The 25,494-nt window shown below is 43.0% G+C and overlaps 2 protein-coding genes across 16 annotated transcripts in view; one reads left to right on the forward strand and one right to left on the reverse strand.

The window, feature by feature from the left end:
- Window positions 1–15,761, reverse strand: part of cdk15 (cyclin-dependent kinase 15) — a 49,506-nt gene extending 33,745 nt beyond the window's left edge. For 5 of the 12 annotated variants that reach the window (XR_012099020.1, XR_012099018.1, XR_012099019.1 and 2 more), the window contains exons 1-4: window positions 9,120–9,780; window positions 2,646–2,795; window positions 1,838–1,932; window positions 109–188 (exon numbers count right to left, since the gene is read on the reverse strand). Coding sequence is in view for 5 of the 12 variants with exons in the window: in XM_073046664.1 (XP_072902765.1) it covers window positions 109–188; window positions 1,838–1,932; window positions 2,646–2,795; window positions 9,120–9,206 (412 nt within the window). In the remaining 7 variants the exon portion in view is untranslated. Of the gene's footprint in view, window positions 1–108; window positions 189–1,837; window positions 1,933–2,645; window positions 2,796–9,119; window positions 9,785–9,916; window positions 9,949–15,503 lie in introns of those variants that run through there. The other 7 variants (XM_073046663.1, XR_012099022.1, XR_012099024.1 and 4 more) reach the window with 7 other exon arrangements.
- Window positions 15,762–20,354: 4,593 nt separating this feature from the next.
- LOC140728231 (hyccin 2-like) overlaps window positions 20,355–25,494 on the forward strand; it is a 48,336-nt gene continuing 43,196 nt past the window's right edge. For 3 of the 4 annotated variants that reach the window (XM_073046667.1, XM_073046670.1, XM_073046669.1), the window contains exon 1: window positions 20,355–20,507. The gene's annotated coding sequence lies outside the window, so the exon portion shown is untranslated. Of the gene's footprint in view, window positions 20,508–23,360; window positions 23,520–25,494 lie in introns of those variants that run through there. The other variant, XM_073046668.1, reaches the window with a different exon arrangement.

A 25,494-nucleotide genomic window follows, 5' to 3' on the forward strand; every position in this document is an offset into this window, starting at 1 on the left:
CACTTGCTTACTCCATTAGAATGACATAACATTTAACACGGTCAGTCCATTTAGATTCCTCAGTTGGAATTATTTATAGATATAGTAACCATCATACACAGTACCTACCCTCACGGATTGCAGTGAAAGGAATGCCTTCTTCCTCTTGCATCTTAATCACCTTCAAGGCTACAAGATTGCCATTTATCCTGTGTAGAGGAAGAAGATAATTAACACTGTGTCTATTTATTGTCATGTAGAGATATCCAATTAATATTAACCATTAATTGTTTTTGCCCAAATCAAAATCATTGATCTCGATCGAGAAAGGCTTCAAGCCCATCACTGACCTCTGGTACATTCAGCAGAGATAGCCAATAAATCTGGTGGCACTTAGGGACAAATATTCACCTGCACTTTCAAAAAAAAAATCAAGATTTTCAAACACCTTCTTTAACCTGCTAAACAGATAGCCAAGAACCTAAGATTTGATGTTCCAGTTAAACAAACAAGGTAATTGTTAGTGTCACCTTGGAAGACCACAGGTTAGCACTGAATTCATCAATAGACAACTTGACATTTCAGGTTGCAAACCACTCAAAATTCAGAACTTTTCATTTCCTTACATCTCATTACATTTCATTATTACACTTTATCTTGAGGCATCGTAATATTGTTCCATTAATTGAATTGACAGAATGTTTAAAAATGTAGTCTTGGATATTTTATATCTATCTCAAAAATATCAGATGGCATCTATCTCCAAACCTAAGGATGAGGGCCTCTTAAATTCCTTCATAAGAGATCCAGATTCTAGCTACAGGAATTCAAATGACTTAGATATTATGATGCCCTTTAAATCCATTGACACTGATGTCTAACAGATTTGAAGTCATTGTCAACAGGGATGACTAGGAGAAAAACAGGAATTAGTCAATTAGAACAAGTTAGTGAAATACATGGGTTCATCACATATTAAGAACACAGACAACATCAGATTTAAAGAAAATATAGTGGGTGTAGCTTTCATGGCCTTTCCAGAGGCATTTAATAAGAAAAGGTGCTAGAGGCTCATCTTCAGCTTTCAAAGTTTGGTATTACAGAATAGGATATATAGCAACAGGGACTGAGAATTGGTTGTCAGGAAACAATTAAAATCTGTAGGGGGAACGGGTTAACATTGGACAAGCAATGATAACTGAATGTATCAGAAATCAGTAATGGGCTTGAAGCTGCTTGCCATAGAAATGCATGATTTGGATTTTAGCATAAAGAAAATAATTGGTCAGGGCCTGAAGCACAAACAGTTTATTCCTCTCCATAGATATTGCCTGACCCACTGAGTTCCTCCAGCAGTTAGCAGGTGTTGCTCAAAATTTCCAGCATCTGCAGAATCTTTTGTGTTTAAAAATTAATTGAGAGCATGATACCACATAGATGACTTGCTATCAAGGGCAGCTTAGTGAAATGGATGGCTAGGAAGCATATCCAGTTTGATGAAGACTGGCAAGAATACACTTGCTCAGGAAAATGTGGATAAAGAGACAATGAAGCTTGTGAATAAGAAGAGACCAGCATATGCCACGTACAGAAGACCTGAGATACTGAAACTGTTTCTACAAGAGCCAAAAAATGCAAGAGGGAGGCAGACTTTCGAGTTCTGGGAGCTAGAGAAAGGGTGTCCTCTGACTCTCCTGATTCCTTAACCCATACCCTCTCTTCCTGAAGTTTCCTACCCTTTGCTACTCCTCTTTCGGTGGAATGTAGGCTGTTGATTTTGACAAACACCACCGAGGATATCTGATTAGCTCACTGCTGTGTTAGTTTTTACTGCTGAATCAAAGCTCGGTGCACAAACCTGCTGATCCCCTTGTACACCGTGGAATAGGACCCTTCCCCGAGTTTCTCTAGGTTTAGGTAAGAAGCTGCCGTCCCGAATCGTAGGCCAGTTTGCTGAAAGAAAGAAACTGAGATCACAATCTCCTATAAAGGAAGACCTGTAAATTTATACCACCTTTTGTGGCTTCAAGGTAATCCTAATTACTTCACAGCCAACGAAGCTCTTTTAAAGAGTAGTCACTACTGTAATGTAGGAGAGGACGAAGCCAATCTATGCAATGCAAGATCCTATAACAAACTATTGACTTGATGGTTTGGTTGAGAGATGTCAGGGAGAAATCCATTGCTCTTCCAGAAGGGTAAACTGGGCTTCGACTTCACATCCCGTCCAAAAGCTTCGACAGTGCAGAGTTGCACTGGAGTGCAGCCAGGATTACACGCTCAAGTCTCTGGAGTAGGACTTGAGCCCACAACCTTCTGATTCAGAGACAAGATTGCAACCCACTGAGCCATGGCTGTCACTGTTAACACTAAGGGAGCTGCAGAGGATGCTTAAATAAGATAAAATGGTAAGTGGGCAGAGTGGGGCAGGTAGGGTTGAGAGCCCACTGGATACCCCTTTTGTAGATGGGGGAAGAGGGATTATGCTTCAGGTTGGCAAAGGAGTGATGCCTACAGGCTGGGAGAGACAAGGCTGACGTACTGTTTGGAGGAGGGTCAGTTGCCACAGGTTGAGAGAGGAGGGAAGGGGCTGTTTCATGGACTGGGGGAAAGGGCTGTCAAAGGGTCTGGTCTGTCGTACAGAGGTTAGTGTTGATGCAGTGTACCCATTGGTGACCCTGTGTGTAGTTCTTGCACCCTATCGGAATGCTGTTGCTGCGGTTCCTGTGCCCAGAGGGTTTCCGGGCCTGCAGCGTGTGGTACAGGCGGGGCTCGCAGACAAACGGACTTCTCGGCGACTCAGCAACCTCAGTCAGCTGCAAAAAGAGAAAACAGCATTAGTATTGAGACATCGCTGAGGTGCATGCTGAATAAACACCATCCCTGAATTACAGCATGAATCTATAGGCCCAAACAGTCTGCTGACCTGTGCCTTGGCCATTTGCAATATCACATCATCTCTGGTAACCATTACAGCTTTCTTGCCTGTACAGTTTGGCTTGGGTGGTAATATCATGCCTCCGATTCAGAAAGTTGTGGATTCAGTTCACATTCCAGGCGCAGATATGGACGAGAATATCCCCAGACCCAGAACATAAGAAGGTCCTGTTATTAAGGACACTGGCATCCTATTTGCCAAGTGTGGGTAGGACCTAGCATTCAGGACAGGTGATATCAACTTCCAGTGTTAGCAGGACCTACACAGATTGTGGTGGACTGTCCCAATTCCCTTAGACTGTGGAGCATATGTAAATAATTACGACATCATTTTTAATGTAACTAATTGTGTCTGTTGTCACTGTCCAACGAGGAACCTTGTGTAAACGAGTCAGACTTTTCAGAGCTTTTTGTGTTTCTGTTACTCCACACATAACTGTACTAAGACCGCAGAAGTTACAAATACTGTACAGCGATGAGAAAGATGAAAGATTTAAAGTAGTAACGTGGAAAATATTGCTTTGGCCAGGTGAGTAATCTTGACAATTTCAGCTTGGTGACTGATGCAACCAGACTCCAATATGGGGAATAATTGTATTTGGGATTATCAAGTTAAACCTTGCAATGCTAAAGTGGTTCCAGTGCAAGGCGGTAGTGCAAACACAATCAGGCTTGCCCATAGTTCACAGTTCAAAGTAAATTTCATATCAAAGTACATAAACGTCACTATATACAATCCTGAGATTCACAGTGAATAGAAGCACAATCGAATCAATGAAAGAGCACGCCCAACAGGACAAACAACCAATGTGCAAACGACAAGAAACTATGCAAATACAAAAAGAGAGAAAAAAGAAACAATAATAAAAAATAAGCAATAAATATCAAGAACACCAGATGAAGAATCCTTGAACGTGATTCCATAGGTTGTAGGAACAGCTCAGTGATGGAGGGAGTGAAGTCGGATGATGTTATCCCCATTGCTTCAAGAGCCTGATGGTTGAGGGGTAATAACTGTTCCTGAACCTTGTGGTGTGGGTCCTGAGGCTCCTGTACTGATGGCAGCAGCAAGAGGAGAACATGGCCTGCACGGTGGTGTCCTTGATAATGGATGCTGCTTTCCTGTGACAGCACTCCTTGGACACGCGCTCAATGAGGAGGAGGGTTTTACCCATAATGGACTGGGCTGTATCCTCTACTTTTTGTAGGATTTTCCATTCAAGGGCATTGGTGTTTCCATACCAGGCTGTGATGCAATCAGTCAATATACTCTCCACCACACATCTATATAAATTTGTAAACGTTTAGCTGACATGCTGAATCTTAGCAAACATTTAAGAAAGTAAGGGCATTGCCGTGCTTTCTTTCTAATGGCACTTTCGTGCTGGGCCCAGGACAGATCCTCCAAGATGATAACACCAAGGAATTTAAAGTTGCTGACCCTCTGATCCCTTGATGAGAACTGGCTCATGGACCTGTTTCCTCCCCTTGAAGTTAATAATCATCTCCTTGGTCTTGCTGACATTGAGTGAGAGGTTGTTATGGCACCATTCAGCCAGATTTTCAATCTCCCTCCTGTATGCTGATTCATTACCACCTTTGATTCGGCCATCATCAACCTTAAATGCAGCATTGGAGCTGTGCTTAGCCACAGTCATAAGTGTAAAGCAAGTAGAGCAGGGGGCTAAGCACACAGCCTTGTGGTGCACCTGGAGATTGTGGAGATGTTATCAGTCCAAGCTGATCCAGTTGCACAAGGAGGTATTGAGACCATGGTCTTGAAGTTTGTTTATTAGTTTTGAGGGCATGATAGCATTGAATACTGAGTTGTAGTCAATGGAGAGCATCCTGATGTATGCATCTTTGTTGTCCAGACGTTTCATGCTTAAGTGAAGAGCCAATGAAACAGCATCTGCTGCTGACCTGTTGTAACGGTAGGCAATTTGGAGCAGATCCAAGTCACTAATCAGGCAGCAGCTGATATGTTTCATCACCAACTTCTCAAACCACCTCATCACTGTGGATGTAAGTGCTACTGGATGATAGTCATTGAGACAGGTTACCATGTTCATCTAAAGCACTGGTATAATTGAAGCCTGCTTGAAGCAGATGTGTAGCTCAGACTGCTGAAGTGAGAGTTAAAGATATCAGTGAACACTCCAGCCAGCTGATCAGCACAGGGAATTTGAACTCTCTCAGAGCCCTTTCGTTCTTCTGTAAGATGGAGAGAAACATTTTTCAGGGCAAAGAATATAATTAAAGTTGTAGGTAAAAGTATTGTGCTACCTTCTCAAAACGAAACCATACAAGGACACAAAATAAAAACAACTATACTGTAGTGTTGAGGCCTCCCCATATCACATGACCTGAAAGACATTCCATTTGATGAGTTTGTGGGGATATTGCATAAATTACTTTAATGAAGCACGCGCGGAGATTGCAAAGTTTAACAATTTTTGAACCTGTCATCAAATATCAGGCACACTGTACCGAGCATTTAGTGGTGTTAAAGAATTTGGCACTTTTCTGAGACAAGCACTGCAGGACAAATTTGTGTACAGTTTCACAGACAAATAATTTTAATCTAAGTTGATGAAGAGACAATATTTGATAAATGGGAGAATGGGTCTAATAGGTGGGCTTTGAGGGTTGACATAGAGTGGATGGGCCAGAATCATCTCCTTCTGACTGTGAAGAAATGTTAATGAATGTATGAATACTCACATAAAACAGCTACATTGTTGGACACAGCTTCTAAAAATCTTAAAAGATTTAATTCACACATAATTTCAGTGCTTGTGAGCTACAGGCATATAGCGCAATAACAATAGTGGGAGCTCCAACATTAAACTTGCGTCATACGAGGCTGAATAATATTTTAAATTAGTTTGCAAAACAGCTGATGGTGTGCTGAATTGTCCAGTGCCAAAGTTGGACCTTTTCCTGCACAACTGTACAAGTAAACACAGGTAAACAAAGCCAACGTAATTAAACAGTCAAGAATTGTATACATAAAGCAAGCAGCCTCCTTGTGTGAAGTTGTCACCCAAATCTGATTGATTATGGACTTCAGGAAGGGGAAGTCAGGTGAACACACAGCAGTTCTCATTGAAGGTCAGTGGTGAAAAGGGTAAACCACTTCAAGTTCCTGGGTGTCAACATTTCTGAGGATCTGTCCTGGGCCCAACACACTGATGCAATCACAAAGCAGGCATCTCAGCAGCTCTATTTCGTTCGTATCTTGAGATTTGGTATGTCACCAAAGACTCTTACAAATTTCTGTAGGTGTATGGTGGAGAACATTAGGACTGGTTTCATCACAGCCTGGTATGGAGCTTCCAATGCAGAGGATTGCAAAAGATTGCAAAGGGTTGTAGACTCAGCCAATTCCATCATGGACCCAATCCTCACCCCACCACTGAAGACATTTTTGTACAGCAGTGACTCAAGAAGGTGGCATACATCATTAAGGGACTTCTCCATCCAGAACACACTCTTCTCTCATTACCACCACCAGGGAGAAGGGACAAGAGGCTGAAAACCCACACTCAACAATCCAGGAACAGCTTCTTCTCTTCTCCCATCAGATTTCTGATGGCTCATGAACTCTCCCTCATTATTCCTTTTTTTGCACTATTTATTTTATAATAAACAGTAATTTTATGTTTTTTCACTATTTTACTACCACAAAACAAATTTCACGTAATATAAGACAGTGCTAATTAAACTCATTCTGAACACTTTTCAATCTATGATGGAGACAAGATGTTATTGAACGTTTAACATTATCCATGCAATAAGGACACTGTTTTGATTCTAATTGTCAGAAGGCAAATCTCTGCAAACTTTAGGAGGTTTGGGAAACTTTACAAATACGTATTGCTAAGCTGTAGAAGAGTGAATGTATGTGGTGCAGAGTGGTTTATTGGGTCTTGAGGCTGGTGCAAATGGTCTACCACTGTTGATAAGACTGGAAAATCTGACAGCATTATAGAACTCTATTCCTTCTAAGTAGTGGTGGAATATTATGCCATTAATACATGGAGAGAGGAAGAGGGATTCCATGCCCTCTGCAAGGAAAGTCTCAGAAGTGAGCCCCTATTACTTGTGCATTGAAGATTTCATCTGATGCCTTTTCTACTTTTCTTTGACATTAACAACACGAGGGGATAGATTTGCCCAACTGAGAAAACAACATTGGCAATCCTATTTGCTATCACAAGATCAGAGCTTTTGTTGGGTAGACATTCATGTTGGTCACTGACCACAAAACTTCAATGGTACTTTTGGAATCAAAGCTTCTATTGCCAAAATAACTACCTCAAAGTGCAAAGAGGGGCTGTTTTCATCAGCAAATATGATTAGATTTTTGCATATCGAAATACAAAATAATCTTTACAGACAATGGAAGGAGACTTTCTCGTAACAGTCCCGGAGATAATAAGGAGGATCCAGTAAAATAAGACACTTTCATTATCTCCAACACTACTACAACGCCAGTGACCTCAGTTCAGTTCCTGCTGCTGTCTGTAAGGAGTTCATTCGTTCTCCCCAAGACCACACAGGTTTCCTGCACATTCCAATGATGTACTGGTTAGCAGGTTTATTGATCACATGGGGGTAATTGGGCAGCTTGGTCTCCTCGGGCTGGACGAACCTGTTCCCATGCTGATCCTCTAAATAAAAATGAGCATACTTCAACTGATTTGGATAGATGCTTAGACAAGAGTATATGCTTTTCAATCACAGATATTATAAGTTGTCCACAAAACAGGAGCTGCAACAAATGGGGCCAGATTTGTTATAAAACTGCAATGACACTCAAAGCATGGACCCTTGTTAACAAAGAGACAATTGTTTGTAACTTTGCCCATTGGACCAGCATGGGCAAGTATTTGAAAGAGTTATCTTGCCAGTGTACGATTGCTAAGATTCCAGATCACAGGCTTCAAGAGCATCACTCCAAGCAGGAGTGTGGCCCTCAGGAAGAGAGCTAAGGGCAGCTTTCTGGTGTCAGTGGCCAGTCAATTAAAAATAGAGTCTGGTAAAGACAGTGGGGTCACAATGCCCCACCAAACACATGCAGGAAAATTCCTCACATCCCCACACAAAATCTCCTGAGACTGTAGTTTTGGTCTTTCCAGAAGAACAGTTTATGAAACTAAATAAGAATAAACATCACACCTTCTCATCAAATGTTGAGAGGCTAGTGCAGACAAAAGAGGCTAAAGAAGCAAGTTGTGAACAACACATTAAATATTAGTACATGTTTTAATTCTCAAATTTTCTTTCTCAATTACATTGATGCCTTGGTTCATTCCAGAGAACACTCCCGCTAAAACTATTGCGCACAAGATCTAGGAGTCTGGTTCAGCCAAATTTTCGTAGGTGGACAAAAGCCAATTGTAACAGAGCAAACATTAAGGCACATACTTTAAAGAGAACAAGTCCATTCTGAATTTGAATACACTTCAGAAGTGAATCGTACAATGGTGTAAAGCGCTGATACAATGACCGAGCAGAGTGAGGAAGTGACACCTTCAATTAGTACAAATAACATTGACTTTTAAAGAGAATTCAAGACTCATGAATCAATTAAACTTGCTAAACTAGATCAATTTCTCTTTTATTATGAGGGGCAGTGTATTTGAGTAAATGTGATTTCATTCATGCTTTTCATTTTGCATCTGTATGCAATTTAAGAACCTCAATGGTACTGATGCCATTACTAAGCAATCATATCAATCAATTCACATCCAGAATATGAAACCATCATTTCCCTTTTGCAAACATCCCTATTCCGTGGTCACAATTTACGGAAAATGCAAAGGTCCCAACCTGGTGCTGTAAACATTAATCCATGGTGGGAGAACAACAAAACACAGAGAACCAAACCACACAAATCTGATCTGAATGCAGGCATTGGCTTAACTTGAAAGGTTAAACTGGTTTTGTCTTTTACTCTACTACTCCAAAGGCTATGGCTCCTTCTTAAAACTAGTTCGTGCTTGCTTTTCGTTCTTTGAGACTGTGAGGGACTTTGCACAGGGGGTTGGTAGAGGAACAACATAGAAATAGTTCAAGCAGCCTCCCTCAAATACGTAAGCTGTATAACCTTTTATTCCTTTTCCTCTTCTCTGTTTATTTCTCCCTACACCTCATTCACACTTTACTCAATACTGTGATATACATTAAGGTATTACCTCAGAGGAAGCCTTCCTTGCATTCTGGAGGCTCTCCAGCCTGGACCCTGGTCTTCGACAGCAACAGATCCCTACCCACTGAAACATGGCCTTTCACAGCACAGATCCTTTGCCGCTTGACTCCAGACCATCACTGCTTGTCTCAGTCACAAGGCCTAGTCCTGTGACCTGTTACAACGGGCCTCTTTCATGGAGGGACGTCGACAACCCCTCAAACAAAACACACTGCTCGCTGTGTGCCAGAACCAGCCTAAACACTGCAGACGCCTTCAGGGTGATCAGGCAAAGTGGGATTCTGGAAGCTGCTCCAAGTTTATCTAAATCCACATCCAAACGGGAGGCTGCGAATGGGCAAGGGGGATGGAGTTCAGTACAAGAGAGAGGAAAACACAGCGGCACAAGCACACCACATACAGACAGAGACACCAGCCAGGGAGAGGGGTGGAATATACTGGATGACTTCTTGGATTTTGCACAAACATAACTGAAAACCTGCAGTGAAGTAGAGTAGGACCATCATGGCTGGAGGCCAGATATAAACATGTGAGGATAGGGAATGGGAGATTAGTACCCAAGAGGTAAAGCCCCATGGGGAGGGGTTTCAGCACAGTTTCAACCTGCTGAAGACCTGAAATCCACTCCTAGCAAGGCTTTCCTCCTCTCCCTCCTCCGTCTCCCCTCCCTCCCTCACACCCCTGTGCACTCCAGCTCCAATTAACTGCTCTGGGGACATCCAGTAGGCAGCAACCTTGCCAGATACATCCACCAACTGAAAACAAGATATCTGTGACCTTTACCTCTTTATATCCGGGGTGCCGGTGTGCCAGACCTGTTGAGAGCAAATTACAGAATGAATTCTCCAGAAAGAGCACTCAGAAACAATGAGTGATTAGCTGTTCCATGAAAACAGAATCGAGATGAAAGCACAAAAGGGTGAATCTTGCTGTACGTACATCAAACTCCCCACAAAAGGCTAAACATACTATAGTATCACCAACTGTGCTACAGCAGGGCTTCAGCAAAATAAACTTTGGTGATATACATTCCACGCTGTGGTCGGGATCCAAACCAAAGGGGCCCTGGAGATGAACACTTTTACACTGTGCAAGCCAGTGATCAAATGAGAAGACTGTGAGGATATTTTGGGACTATTGAACTGATAAGGGGCAGGGAGCTGAGAGGTTTGCTCTCAGAGCTAATAAATTGTTCCGCACATATGAATTCTCCCTTTGAAACCCATTCCTCTGGCAGATTAACCACTAACTCCACATTAACACCCCACCAACACAACTGAAGTCCAGTCTTTTGCTAGATTAACTCCTCCTCCTGCTGACAAAACTGAAGCTCGTCACTCTCATTATGTTAACCCAACATCCCTTAACCCACAAATCTATCCACTGGTAAGATAACTGATAAATTCAAGCTCCTTCTTTTTAGATTATTTTAATCAAGGAGTGCTCCTATTTGTGCTGTTTTTCTTTGACAGTCCATCTTCCTCAGCTTTGCTCAAGTACGACTAGTTTAATCCACAGTACTATTCTCCATCCTGTTCAATAAGTTATCTCCTTTAGAGAGCTTCTATCTGATCCATTGCTTACTATAGCAATGATACTTGCTTCAGAAACTCAGCAGGTCAGGCAGCGTCTATGGAAATGAATAGATAGTTGGCGTTTTGGGCCAACATCTTACTTGGCGACTGAGAAGGAAGGGGGGGAGATGCTGGAATGAAAAGGTGGGGGAAGAGGTGAAAGAGGCTGGCTGGAAGGTGATAGGTGAGGCCTGGTGGGTGGGAACAGTCAAGGGCTGGAGAAGAAGGAATTTGACAGGAGAGTGGTCCATAGATGAAAGGGAAGGAAGAGACCCAGGGGGAGGTGGTAGGCAGATATCGATACTCATGCTAACAGGTTGGAGGGTTCACAGACTGAATATAAGGTGTTGCTCCTCCACCCTGAGGGTGGCCTCACCTTGGCTCAAGAGGAGGCCACGAACCAACACGTCTGAATGGGAACGGGAATCGGAATCAGAATAAAAATGTTGGGTCACTGGGAAATGGCACCTGTGGCGGATGGAGCGGAAGTGCATGACAAAGTGGTCCCCCAGTTTACGGCTGGGCTCACCGGTGTAGAGGAGACGGCACCGGGAGCATCAGACACAATAGTCGACCCCGGGAGATTGGCAGGTGAAGTGTTGCCTCACCTGGAAAGACTGTTTAGGGCCCTGAATGGAGGTGAGGGAGGGCAGGTGGACCACTTAGGCTGCTTGCAGGGTTAAGTGCCAGGAGGGAGATTAGTGGGGAGGGGCAAATGGACAAGAGAGTTGCTGAGGAAGCGACCCTCGCAGAAAGCGGTGTGGTGGGAGGGAGGTAAAGATATGTTTCATGGTAGGATCCCTTGGGATTACGGAGGCAAAGAAACTGAAAAAAAGTGAATAGCATATTCACAGGAGATAGTTTCTTCTCCTCCAACATATCAGTCCTCCGGATGCAGCTTTCATTCCAGGACATCAGATGGCCCCCTTCGTTAAAGAATGGGGTTTCCCTCCCTCTATGATGGATGCTGCCCTCGCCCACAACTCCTCCATTTCCCATGCATCCATGCCCACCCACCTTCCTGCCACCTTAAAAGTGACAAAGCCCCTCTTCTCCTTACCTACCACCCCATCCAACACATCATCCTCTGCAACCTCCACCATCTCTGAAGGATCCTAGCACTAAACATATCCTTACCTCCTCCCCGCCCCCCCCCCCCACTTTCCGTAGTGATCACTCGCTCCATGAGTTCCTTGTTCATTCATTCCTCCTCACTGATCTAACTCCTGGCTCTTATCCCTGCAAGCGGCCCAAGTGCTACACCTGCCCATTCCCCTCCTCCCTCACCTCCATTTACGGCCCTGAACAGTCCTTCCAGATGAGGCAACAATTCGCTTGAGAACCTGATAGGGTCGTCTACCGTGTCCAGTGCTCCCGATAAAGCCTCCTCCACATTGTGAGACACTTCGTAAATCGGGGGACCACTTCATCGGGCACCTCCAGACCAACCACAAGCAAGACATTTTAATTCCAATTCTCATTCCCATTCCGATATGCCAGTCCTCATGGAGGAGCAACGCTTTATATTCAATCTGGGTACGCTCCAACCAATGTTCCCTCTAATTTGTACTGACTAGTGTCTGCAAAAATCTTGTGCCGTACAATTTTTTGTCCAATGACAACACCATGTGTGCACTGAATTGTTTAGTGGAAGTAAACGTGAAGCTATTCTAAGGATAATAAACTGCCAGGTCTAGTTAACATATCATTATTGGGCCTACCCACAGCAGTTGTCAGTTAGATTTAGCAATAATTAGATGAACCTGAGATGTATTCCAGTTTTTATTGTGTCTTACATAAAAAAACAAGTACTTTCAGAGCAAAACTTCCATAATACCCACAAATTCATTCAGACTTTGAACAATGTTATGCTAATACGTGTATTAGTGTGGTAAAATCAGCCCATAAGTGGCTGATGTCAGCCATCAATGTAAATGAGTGTGAATCACCTTGGCAACCCCAGAGTCACTGCTGATGTCACACAAAAATGCAAAGAGTTGACTATTTATTGTACAGGTTCTAGTGACGCAACCAGCAGACTGAATGAGTTCAAACTCGCAGATAAATACCTGCGGCGCCATTTGCGATCGGAACTTTTGTTTCTCAGGACACCTATTTGGTGGTTCCATTCTGCCTTCTCGACCTTCATGCAGCAGCAGAGTGTTTTATTTTGATAAATATTCATCAAAAGAAACAAATTTCACTTATCTGAGATGCAATAGCCCGGTACTCTTTGACAGATAAATGACTAACAGGATAGCCCTGAGCTTCGGGCTCTATGATTTCCACACCCCTGCACGGTGACAGCTGACACATGCAAGGACTGCTACCAGCTGCAGAGTGATATATTACAAAAAGTGAAAGTAGATTAGGTGATGAAATCTGGTTAGTATGTTGAAACTTGAAATATGACTTTAATATGTTGAAATATACTTGACATGCCAATGAGGTGACAACCTTTTGTGCGCAGTTTAAATTCCTTTGTGCACTAGTAGCACACACACACACACCTCAGAGGGAACATTGCCTCCAACCTGATGGTATGAATATCGATTTCTCCTTCGGATAAACAAATTCCAACCTCCACCCCTTCATTTATTCCCCATTCTGACCTTTTAATTCTTCTCACCCCCCCAATACTTTCCCCGGGTCACCCCCCCTCCCTCCTATCAGATCCTTCTTCTCCAGCCCTTGACCTTTCCCACCTACCTGGCTTCACCCATCACCTTCCAGCTAACCTCTTTCCCCTCCATCCAACCTTTTGATTCTACCATCTTCCTCCTTCCCTCTCAGTACTGGAGAAATGTCTCGGCCCAAAACATCAACTATCTATTCATTTCCATAGGCTGCCTGACCTGCTGAGTTCCTCCAGCATTTTGAGTGCGTTGATTTGGGATTCCAGCATCTGCAGACTTTCTCCTGTAATGTCTGCCTCAGTCGCCCTTTCCAAGCGTGACTGATGCTGAATAATCTGCCATAGCTCTGAAATTTTACTTACAAAGCGCAAGCTCTTAGCATTCACCAACTTAACACCTTAAGAGTGAAGTAGAAATATATATTCATCCCACAAAATGCAGAGTTTGCCACAAAAACCATCTTCGTTTCCATAGCAATCTTCCTTGCTCTGATGCATAATGTTTTTCTCCCAAAGCCCTTCACAATGCTACCTTACTGTATTTGCTCTGGTATTCATGTGAGCCAAAACGTCTCATTATTTGTTTATGGTTGATCAAACCAAGCTGTGTATGATTACTATGCTGGTTCAGATGGTAAAAGTAATCCCCAGAAGCAGCTTAAAGTCTCTACATTCCCCCCCCCCCCCCCAAACATGAACAGAGAGGCTGACACTCCAAGCTGGATTTTACAGGTTCCATTTGCCTCCCCCACCAACATGATCCAGGCAATGCTTCACCCAAGACGTCAAAGACCCACTTAAGTACATGGCCTCTAAAGGTCAGGCAGCTCTTTCAGTGGAGTCTTGAATAGGTTGTAGCAGAATGGGGGAATCTAGGGTTGCTAAGATTTTCACTTCTGCGCTAAGGATTGAGTGAGCAACAGTGGTGGAGGTCAGCAGTGGAGCGCCACAGCAGCACTGCACCAAACCTGAGGCGTAGCCAACACGGACTAAAAGTCAGTAGATTACCAAAGATCGTGGACTCTGCTAACTTGTGTTTTTAAGATAATCAAAAACAGAGAGTCAATGATAGAAAATCATTATTCACACAAAGGACATTGGAAATCTAAAATCTCCTTCCCTAAAAACATAAACTAAAAAAAATAGAGATTAATTGACTTTTGTTTGTTAAGGAATCCAAAAATCTTGCCCAAAATTTTTTTTTATTCTCTAGGTACATTCCCTACTAACTCCAGTGCAACCCTGTTGACCAGCTACCTGACAACTGTAACACACTGGGCTTCTGGGGCCTGACTATCACTGTGCTCGCCTACCTGAGTTAGAGTCACACTCCCGATGACTAACATTACAGCAAAACTGATCCCAGCCAAGAGAGGAAAAATTTTATAACAAGAAGCCATTCTTGTAGTACTGCTTAAATTTGACAGGATGGTTTCTTTTTGTTCTCCCCTTCTCCTACTGCTGTGAGTCACTCTTGGGACAAAGGGTTTACTGGCACAGCCAGGACTCACTGCCTGGCCAATGTCTTGGTAAATCTCGAGCAGCTTGTGAAGGATTCCAATGGGTTGAACGGCCAGCTCAGAGGACAACCAAGAACCAACCAAGTTTCTTTGGGAATAAAGTCGCATTTGACTAGTCTAAACAGCAAATTTCTTTCCCTAAATAATGCTTTAAAACCTCCAGGATTTAACAAAAACCTAATTTGAATTTACATCGCTGCGTTCACCCCAGTCATGTCTTTTGGCGCCATTATCCTTCTCTAGAAAATTCTTCCGGTAAGACCATTCACCCAGGGTTGGGGACCAGTTCCACGCTGGGGGGTGAATCCAGCTTCAGTCATCGAATCGGGCTACTCTTTTAGGCTGATTAACATTTCGGTTTTTCGTCCAAGGCTTAGATCTCTTCATTTCTGCAAGAACCACCAACCTGCTCTACTCCCTCCCCTCCCCACCAGCTGGACAACATCAATTCCTTCTGTTCGCAAAACAAGAGGGAAGCGAACGGTGTGTCCTTGACCTCAAGAGTTAACTGTGATCTGTACTGAGAGCACGAAGATTCGGATATTACAGGAATGGATGGGCCTGCGGCAAGTGTTTGGGTCGTGGCTGGAGAGGTGCGTGTGGGGGTGGTGGTCCGTGTTCCCTGACCGTTCATTGCTCACCTAACCGAACCAGAGTCTCTGAAGCAGCCTGCCTGAGGTTCTTCATCCCAGCGACGCCGCCGGGTCCGGTTCATTGACTCGCCACAACTCCTGCCCCCACCATCCGCAGCCTCCTTAGACGGCAGCCGCCCTGCCCCGGCAGCTGCAGCCTGGAAAACGGGATGGAGGATCCGCTGCACGTCGGCCCAGAGTGTGTGCTCGCAATAACTATCCCTCCCGGGCGCAGAAGAAAATGCAGCTCTCCACAGCATCTACGCCACACAGAATGTAAACACACACACACACACACACACACACACACACACACACACACACACACACACACACACACACACACACACACACACACACACACACACACACACACACACACACACACACACACACACACACACACACACACACACACACACACACACACACACACACACACACACACACACATTAAATCCAGTGCCGAACTAATCTCAGTCCCCAAATTAACTCCAGCTCACAGCCAAATTCAATCTCGCACTAAACAAACATCAGCACCCAAACTGGCCGCCAGATATAGACAAATTAAACCCGGTGTCCAAACTAGGACCAGCACAGGGAACTGACAGAAGATACACTAACACAGCAAACAGCACAACTATTACACCTAAACTAAGAGCATCAGATAATGTAATTTAATTAAAAAATCCCAGCGTGCGAGCAAACCCAACACAGTGGAGGATGTAAACTAAATCCAAAAGTCTGTCAAATTAAAGCCTAGTTCTCAAATTGAACTCAGCACAAAAAGTTAGATGCATAACACAGATCAAATCCAGGAGAGAAACTAACACCATAGATTCATCTCCAAATGTAGTCAAACCTTCTTCCTCCTGCATAGTCTGCTTCGTCTCCAACTTTGTGAGTTTTGTGGTAGTTTCCATAGCCACCACCCATCACCAACAGCCTGACCTGGTTCAGCTATGTTGATGTCGAAAGCTCACCCGGCTCCCTGGTTCCTCAGGAGGTTAAAGAAATTTGGCATATCGCTGTCGACACACCAATTTTAATCAATGCACCATAGACAGCATTCTATCTGGAGGCATCAGGGCTTGGGGTGGCAATTGCTCTGCACCACAAGAGACTGCAGAGACGTGTGGGTATTATTTATTTGTGATTGTTTGTCTGCCATCGGAATTATACCAGCTCTCCATGCCTTGCACTGTGTGTGACTGTCAGTACTGTATTTTGCAACTGGCCCCTGAAGTACACCATTTTGCTTGGCTGTACAGTATTCATAGGTGTGGCTGAATGACAGTTACACTTGAACTTGATTAAACCTCAACTTGACTCAGCTCGGCACGTCACAAAGCCCAGCCTCCCCTCTGAGGACTCTGACTGTATTGCTCTCTGCCTCAGTAAAGCAGCCAGCATTATCAAAGACCACCATCCACCCCACATATCCTCTCTTCACCTCCCTCCCATTGGGCAGATGATACAAAAGCCTGAAAGCCGTTACCACCTGGCTCAAGGACAGCTTGTCCCTCACTGATATTGGACTCTTGAACAGATAATTTTTATAAGATAGACTTTAACCTCCAATCTACTTCGTTATCATCTTCCACCTGAGTAACTTTTACGCTTCATTCTGCATTGTTCTTGTTTCACCTTGTTCTACCTCAGTGCACTGAGTAATGACTTTATGAGAGGCAATAATGTATCTGTAGGTGGTGCATTACAGCGGTTCTCTCTTGCATCTCTTTCCTCCTGCATGTACAGTTCTTGTTGGAACACAAGATTGTGGGGAAGCACCACACATCACCCCCATTCTGGAGATACTGGCAGATTTGTAACTGCAGACCTGTCCAAGCACCTGGTGTTTATCTTTAGCTTTTCAAAGACATGTAAATCACATCTAGGTGTTTAGTTACATAGCTCTGGAAGAGCTATTTATATTGTTTGATAATGCTTCTGCAGTGTGCCTTGCAATTTTCTGTTGCAATAACTGTGCTACGTGAAATGTTTCTTGGAGGATGTAAAATAGACTCTTTTCTCCCTCCCTCCCTTCTTTCTCTCCTTCCTTTAGTTCCTCCCTCTCTCCTCTTCCTTCCTCTCACTCCCTCTGCTCTGAGGATGGAAGAGTTTAATTTTCTCTTATGTAGATGTAGCTTCTTCTCTTATCACTCTTAACTTTGCTAAGAACCTCTGTCCAAATTAGTTGATCAAAGCTTCCCATTATGGCTGCAAACAACAGTACATCCTAATAACATCAAGTCAGTAGAAGCAAAAAGCTATGAATCTTACAGGCTTTCTAGAAAAACTTTAAAACTTGCAAAGCACTGCTTATTCCTTGAAAAGAAATCAAGTTTTTCATTTATAGTTTTAATCTTTCTACTTCAAAATGTCCTAAAATCTATTACTGCAAATGAAAAACTTTATAAGTATAGTCACTGCTGTAACATAGGAAGTATAGTAACTAAATTGTGCACAGGAAGTTCAAAAGAAAAAGAAATGGATAAAGTGGATTGATGATCTACTCCTGAAAATGGGAGAAAAAGATTTGCTGTCATGAACTTGAAGACAACAGAAAGAGGATTCTCTCTGATCTCCTAGCCAATCAAATCAACAACAATAAACCTATCATCTGGACTTTTTTTCATTGAGACGTTGCTGTGCAGAAAATAGTTACTGTCTTTCCTATATTATACTTAAATTGAGGATTGCTAGGCAGTGCAGTTTGAAGGGCCCATTCCATGCTGTATCTAAATAAATAAATAAATTAGAAACAAATTATTTTATTGTGTTACAAAGAATATTCCAAGTACTCAAGAGGTCTAAGCTCATAAAACATTCTCACATTTCAAATTACTTCAAAATCAAAATTATTCAACTATTTTTAAAACAAACACAGACATAAACAGAACTTAACATCCAGACCACTCTAAAAGATGTACTTGCAAGTTAAGAAATGCCCAAGTAAACAACCAAATGTACTTCATATAATGTAACTAAACACCCAGATGTGATTTACATGTCTTTGTCAAGCTGAAGATACACCAGGTGCTTGGACAGATCTGGAGCTACATATCTGCCAGCATCTCCAGAATGGGGGTGATGTGTGGTGCTTCCCACAACCTTGTGTTCCAACAAGAACTGTACATGCAGGAGGAAAGAGATGCAAGACAGAACTGCTGTAATGCACCACCTACAGATACATTATTGCCTCTCATAAAAGGATATTCAACATCAGCTCCAATAGAGACAATGGATGAGTCTTTCCTAAAGTTTATTATTGTATTGAAGAGATACAACATAGAAACATGTCCTTCAGTTCACCATATCCACACTGATCATCCACTTATTATTCTTTTCCTTGTATCCCTCTCCCATCAGGGAGGAGGTTAGGTAGCGTCCACACCAGGATCACCATACTCAAAAACAGTTACTTTCTCCAAGCAGTAAGGCTGATCAACACCTCCACCCACTAACCCACCCATCCACACCACTCACCACCATTACTTTTATCATTTCCTGTAAGAATCACCTTATGTAAGACACTCCTGTGCCTAGTGTCACTTTATTGACATACAGTCAATCTATGTATGTAAGCTATCTTATATATTTATATTTATTGTGTTTTATTATTGTTGTGTTATCTCATTGTGTTTTGTGCTGCATCAGATCAGGAGTAAGAATTACATTGTCTCTCCCAGAGAGTTGTGGGGGTCTGGAATGCACTGCCTCGGAAGGTAGTGGAGGCCAATTCTCTGGATGCTTTCAAGAAGGAGCTAGATAGGTATCTTATGGATAGGGGAATCAAAGGATATGGGGACAAGGCAGGAACCGGGTATTAATAGTAGATGATCAGCCATGATCTCAGAATGGCAGTGCAGGCTCGAAGGGCCGAATGGTCTACTTCTGCACCTATTGTCTATTGTTCTCCTTAACACTTGTGTATTGGAAATAACATCAAATAATCTTAATCTGAATCACGAATTCTCATCAACTTCCCCGAGATTCTACCACCCTACCAGGGGCAATTTACAGCAACCTATTAACACCTCGACCCACACGTTTTTTTGGAATCTGACAGGCAAACAGCGGTCACAGGGAGAATGTGAAACTTCACCCTGACAGCACTGAGTGTCAGGATCTGTGTAATTAATGTGAGGCAGCAGTTCTGTGCCATCTTCACTGTACACAGTTCGGATGTATCTCTTGTTCCTCTGCACCGTCCTTAACCCAGACTTGCCAATTCTATTTGCTGACGCCCGCGTCAAAGTGATCGACCTGATAATGTTAACTTAGCATCTCCTTCAACAAAATGCTGTCTAGCTTTCTGAGTATTTCATTATTTTAACTTTTCTGTTCAAAAGTGCTGCATCTGCTTTTTGATTACTCTGAACGCTGCAAGTGTGTGCAAGCTGGATGGGGACGGGCGGCGAACCTCACGTCTTCAGTTTATCTTTCATTCTTCTTCCTCCACCAGTCACTGTTGATGGGGCAGTGTTTACCCAGCATGCAGTTCGAGTAAGCGCTCGTCCTATTAAATAGACACGGCCGGTAAGTTTAATTGGAGGGTTGTCTGTTCGCCCGGAATCCTGGGATGTGTCTTCCTCCATTGTAACCTCTCATTCAACTTTTGAAGTGATAGGTGCCTAGCGTTTAGTGGGCTTTCAAGGAGTCGTAAAATCCTACTTAATTACTTGTGGATCTATAGAATCTGCCGTGAGGCAATGGTATCCAGATACCCGGACGGTATAAAACGTGACACCAACTGTATTACAGCCGACAAGGTAAGAATGTGACACTCGCTCTTTTAACCAATAGGCTGTGTGGATAGAAAGAGGTGACTGAGCGCCCTGATCCAATAAGGTTCTCGGATGGAGGGAAGCTGGAGGCCGGCTCCTGGATGTTATTGAGGGAGGAGAATGCGGCGAGCCGCCGGGAGCGGGCCGCTGCTCCGGGCCTGAGAGCACGGCCGCTCAGCACTTGGGCCCGTCGACACAAAAATAGCCACCTCAGGCCACACAGGTAAGATCTAGGGATCCTCCCAAGAAGAGGGCTCAGGTGGAAGAAGCAATGGAAAGGAGGATCGGATTTACGCCTAGGCCACGGGGTTAATTTACAAGGGCAGGATGGGGGAGAAGGGATTGAATGGACGGGAAGGAATGGGAAACAAGGGTCCTTTTAGGGAAAGTCTTGTTATATATGAACTGGAGTGATCCTTTTCTGATTGATAGCTGAACAATGCAGTGCTATTCTTGTGTTGATTATATGTTGATGTAATTGTAGATAGTGGCGTTTTAACTGCATTGACTGGGTTACCTCGATAATTTTTTTCACTTATTTGTGTGCCAAAGGTAATTCATCAATATAATTAGAAGGATGGAAGAAGTTCAGTGATAGAAGAGGTTACTTGGACACGCAGCCTGCTTTGTTTGCGCAGAGACTGTATCAAGCGCTATATTTGGCTATATCAAGCGCCTTGACACGTTTGACATCTGCTTTTATACGGTTCCTATTGTTCTGGCTGCTGTACACTTTCGCAGGTTAATTGTTCTTGTCAGGTGGCTCGCTGTTCTTTGAGCAATTCTGCATTCTTGAGTATTTCTGGTACAAGTTACAGAGATGTGCATGGTTGGTGAACTTTTCATTACAGTACCTCTTTTTCTTGCTTTGCTTGCAATTTTGGTCTGAGGGCAAGAATTGTAATAAACTAACCTTTTAAATATAGCTTCAGGGATCTCAGCATAGCACTATTTAATAGTTGACGTATGTTGGCCTCATATCCCTAATATGACATTTCTCCATACCTGACTGTTTCAATTATTTGGCCACATCCATTTAATGATTCATCTTCAGCACCTGCTGGCCTGAGATTTCCAGAAGTTCACAATCCTCTGAGAAGAAATTTCTATATACCTCAATTTCCAATGGCCTCCCCTGATGTTGTAGTTAAGTCCCCTTGCTTGAGACTCTCCCATTCATGAAAACATTCCCATATCTACCATGGAAAAACCCCATAGAATTTTGTATGGTTACACCTCGTCCTTCTTAACTTATAGAAACACAGTCCCAAACCACTTTGTAAATAAGAAGAGATTCTGCAGATGCTGGAAATCCAGAGCAACACACAATGCTGGAGGAACTCAACAGGTCAGGCAGCATTCTATGGAAGTGAATAGATGGTCCCGCCTGAAGTGTCAGCTGTTTATTAATTTCCATAGATGCTACCTGACCTGTTAAATTCCTCCAATATTTTGTGTGTTTTGCTCCAACCCATTTTGTCCCATTCCAGGAAATAGCCCTTTGGACTGCCTCCAATGTTACAATATTCGCTCTTAGCTAAGGGACCAAAACTGTATGCAGTATTCCAGATGAGCACTGAACAACACTGTGCATTAAAAACAAAACCTCCCTGCTTTTAAGCTCCAACCTCTTGCAATGAAGACCAAAATCCATTTGCTGCCTTCACTACTTTTCTGAAGAGGAGCTGTTTATTTCCATCTGTGTTTTATGTGAATCAAAATGGATTGAAAACTAATTAACACGCTTCTTCCAATACCATGGACACAAAGTTAAAAGGAAGTTTATTATCAAAGTACATATGTCACCATATACTACCCCAGGATTTATTTTCTTGCAGGCATTCACAATAAATACAAAAAAACACAATAGAATCAATGAAAAACTGCACTTAACAAGACAGACCAGTGTGCAAAAGACAACAAACTGCAAATACTGTATAAAAAGGGGGGGGGGGGAAAAACAAAATAACAATAGAAAAGCAACGGATATTGAGAACATGAGATGAAGAGCCTTTGAAAGTGAGTCCAAAGGTTATGGGAACAGTTCTGTGTTGATTCCTATGTGGCATCTTGTTTCTGCATTCTGTCTTTTTTTTGGAAGGGAATCTTATTGCAATTGAAACATGCACAAAATGCTGGAGGAACTCCGATCAAGCAGCATCTATGGAGAGGAATAATATCGTAATTGAAATTTTGATTGCAGACTAATCTCCATCGGGAATAATAGTGGTGATGGTGGGGGAAAGAGTAGTCATTTTTCTATTATTGATTTAAAGCGATGTAGCTGACATGGGAGATCTTTGACCTGAACTTCCATTCTACTGCAGTAGAGTTATGCACCTTGAACAGCTTCCAGCTGTTTGACTGGAGGCTGTGAAGGATGTTTGCCATGTTCCAGTATGAGCTCACTCTGTCTTTGTGTTAGTGGTGTCTCTGAATTTTGCACCAGCTCTATGTGATTAGTGTGTTTTCCTTTTCTGATTGGAGTCTGGCTGTCAAACTGTAGTGATTGCTAGCTGAAGGCGTCATTCTTGTAGGTTTGTGCATCATCTTCTGTGGGCTGTTAAGAGACAGTTCACACTTGTTGCATATTCAAACACTGAGGATGGTTTGAATTCCCTCTCGTAATTCTGTAACGTTCAGTCCATGAAGGTTGAGACAAAAGCAGAAAGACTGAGCTACCTCTGTATTTGGGAGTTTTTCAACGTCTGGTTTCCTCATTCCATGTTCCACTAAACCCGGGGTAGGGAACCTTAAGCACAAATGATTTTCTAGCATGTGTTATTCATTAATTTGAGGCAAAACATAACTAGGTGTATTTAAATGGATAATTCCCATATTTCAAGTTTTTTTTAATGGCATTTATCTGGCCCACTGTCCACTCATTAATATGTAATCCAGCCCACAGAGGCAAAAAGGTTGCCAACCCCTGCACTAAACCATGTGTTTGATTTTCCCATGCCGTGAATAGATTACATGATTTATTGGCAAAACATCTCAAAGGTTAACTAATGATGTAATGATTTCTTTTTACAAAAATCATTCAGTACGTTGCCTTCTTTTGAAGGCACTGATTAATGCATACTGGGCATTGTCATCCAGGGCTACCTGTACTGACTGACTCTGTTTGGTGTTGAATGTCAGGGTACCGTTTTCTTGTGCGAGCTATTTACCTCAGAGCTGCTTCTACTTCTGGTGTACGACACTCAACCTTGCAGCAGAATTCGGACAAGGGGTAGGAACATTGCACAATTCTGTAGATCTGAAGTCTAATGTCAACCTGGAATCAACTGCCTTAAAATAGACTGGCTCTTCTCTCTAGTGTGACAGAAGCTTGTAAGGGAAGTCATAAAAATAAGAGATTCTGCATATGGTGGGAATCCAGAAAAACAAACACAAAATACTGGAGGAACCCCCCCCCAACTCTAGGTCAGGAAGCATCTATGATCTTTGGAGAGGAATAAGCAGTTGGCTGAGACCATTCATCAATTGGGAAGAAGATGGGGTGGGGGGGGGCGGGAAGGAGTACAAGCTGGCAGGTAACAGGTGAAACCAGGTAACCGGTCACATTGTTAGGGGTGGGGGTTTGGGGGGGGGGGGGGCGGGAAGGAGTACAAGCTGGCAGGTAACAGGTGAAACCAGGTAACCGGTCACATTGTTAGGGGTGGGGGTTTGGGGGGGTGGATTGAGTAAGCAGCTGGGAGGTGATAGGTGGAAGAGACAAAAGGCTGAAGAAGGAATTTCATGTGAGAGGACAGCGGACCTTGGAAGAAAGGGAAGAAGGAGGGGCACCAGAGGGAGGTAAGGAGAAAAGAAGAGGGTAAAATGGAAGACAGAACAGGGAATGGGGAAAAAAAGAGAGAAAGGGTATGTGGATAAATCAGGGTAAGGGAGGTGGTGTTTTTGGTAATGTTATCTTCCGCTAATCCAGATATTTAATCCGTATATTTAGCAGCTCTTTTTGCTTGGTTTATCCTCTGCACTGTGTTAAAAGCAATGCGTTGCCCAAAGCACAATGACTGACTCACTCTGTTACAGCTATTCAATACTTTAATCTCCACTTTATAATGTTTTGGGAGGTATTCTCATAATCTTTGAGAGTGCTCTAATCTGGGCTTCATCCAAGTGTATTTAGCTCATATGCAATGCAAAAGTCAGTTTCCATAAGCACCATTAATTTTACTAACAAAATGTGTCAGTAGACATCAGGCTAAGAAAAATACTTAGCCTGTCTCCTGTTCTCTGGCTGCAATTATAAGAATGTAATAACTAACAAAATACATTTTCAAGGACTTTTAAAAATTAGTGTCATTGATCACATTAAAATTTAATGAAAATCATTAAAACAGTGTTTTCAAAAGAGTTCAGCTTCTCTGCGAAGAAGTCATCTTGGACATTGCCATTTGAAGAGATGAGTTTTTGTTTTTGAAATCTTGAATATTTGCAGCAGCTAGTGTTTGCTGTTTTCTGGCATGGTTATGGTGGTCCTTCCAGAGCCTAGCTGCTAGAAGATTCTAGTTTCTACAGATAGCCTGAATGTGCAGCGATGTGTCTGATGGCTTAGACTTTACCCAGTATCAACATAACCTCAAATCAGGGGTTCCCAGCCTTTTTTTTATATGCCATGGACCCCCTACTACTAACTGAGACCCAAGATAGGGACCCCTTCTTGAGCTGAACCTGGCCAGCATGGTGATTGCTGGATTCTTTCCCACCTTGCAGTACATATTGCTGGTGAAAACCACACACATGACTCCTGCCAGCAGCTTGTGTTGTGAAGAAAATCTGAGTTGGCATGTGTGCATTTCAAGTTCTTTGTGTCGTGAGGAGCTGGGTCATTAATTAATAGCTTGAGCCTTGCTCTTGTGATCCAGTTTATCTTGAACTCACTGAGTCACTGCCTTGTAACACATTCTTTGCTGGTGAACTTTGGAAATGTATTTACCAAAGTAGCACTGGCTGTCGGCGGGTGTAGCATTCCATTGGAATTGAGGGCAGGTGAGAGAGCTGTGATCGGGTACACTTCTGTGGGACTGAGCTAACCATGACTTCCATAGTAACATACCACAGCTGAGATCGGGTGAACCAGTTTTTACATTGAGCTACTCAGTTGCTGTTTAAACACATCAGGGGAGAGCCTTCACTGGAAGAACTGCTTTGGCTGAAGGATGCAGCTTGCTGCCACCTTCCTCAAGGGCAGCCAGGAATGG

Source organism: Hemitrygon akajei, chromosome 5 (assembly GCF_048418815.1).
Source record: "Hemitrygon akajei chromosome 5, sHemAka1.3, whole genome shotgun sequence".
Classification (NCBI taxonomy): Eukaryota; Metazoa; Chordata; class Chondrichthyes; order Myliobatiformes; family Dasyatidae; genus Hemitrygon; species Hemitrygon akajei.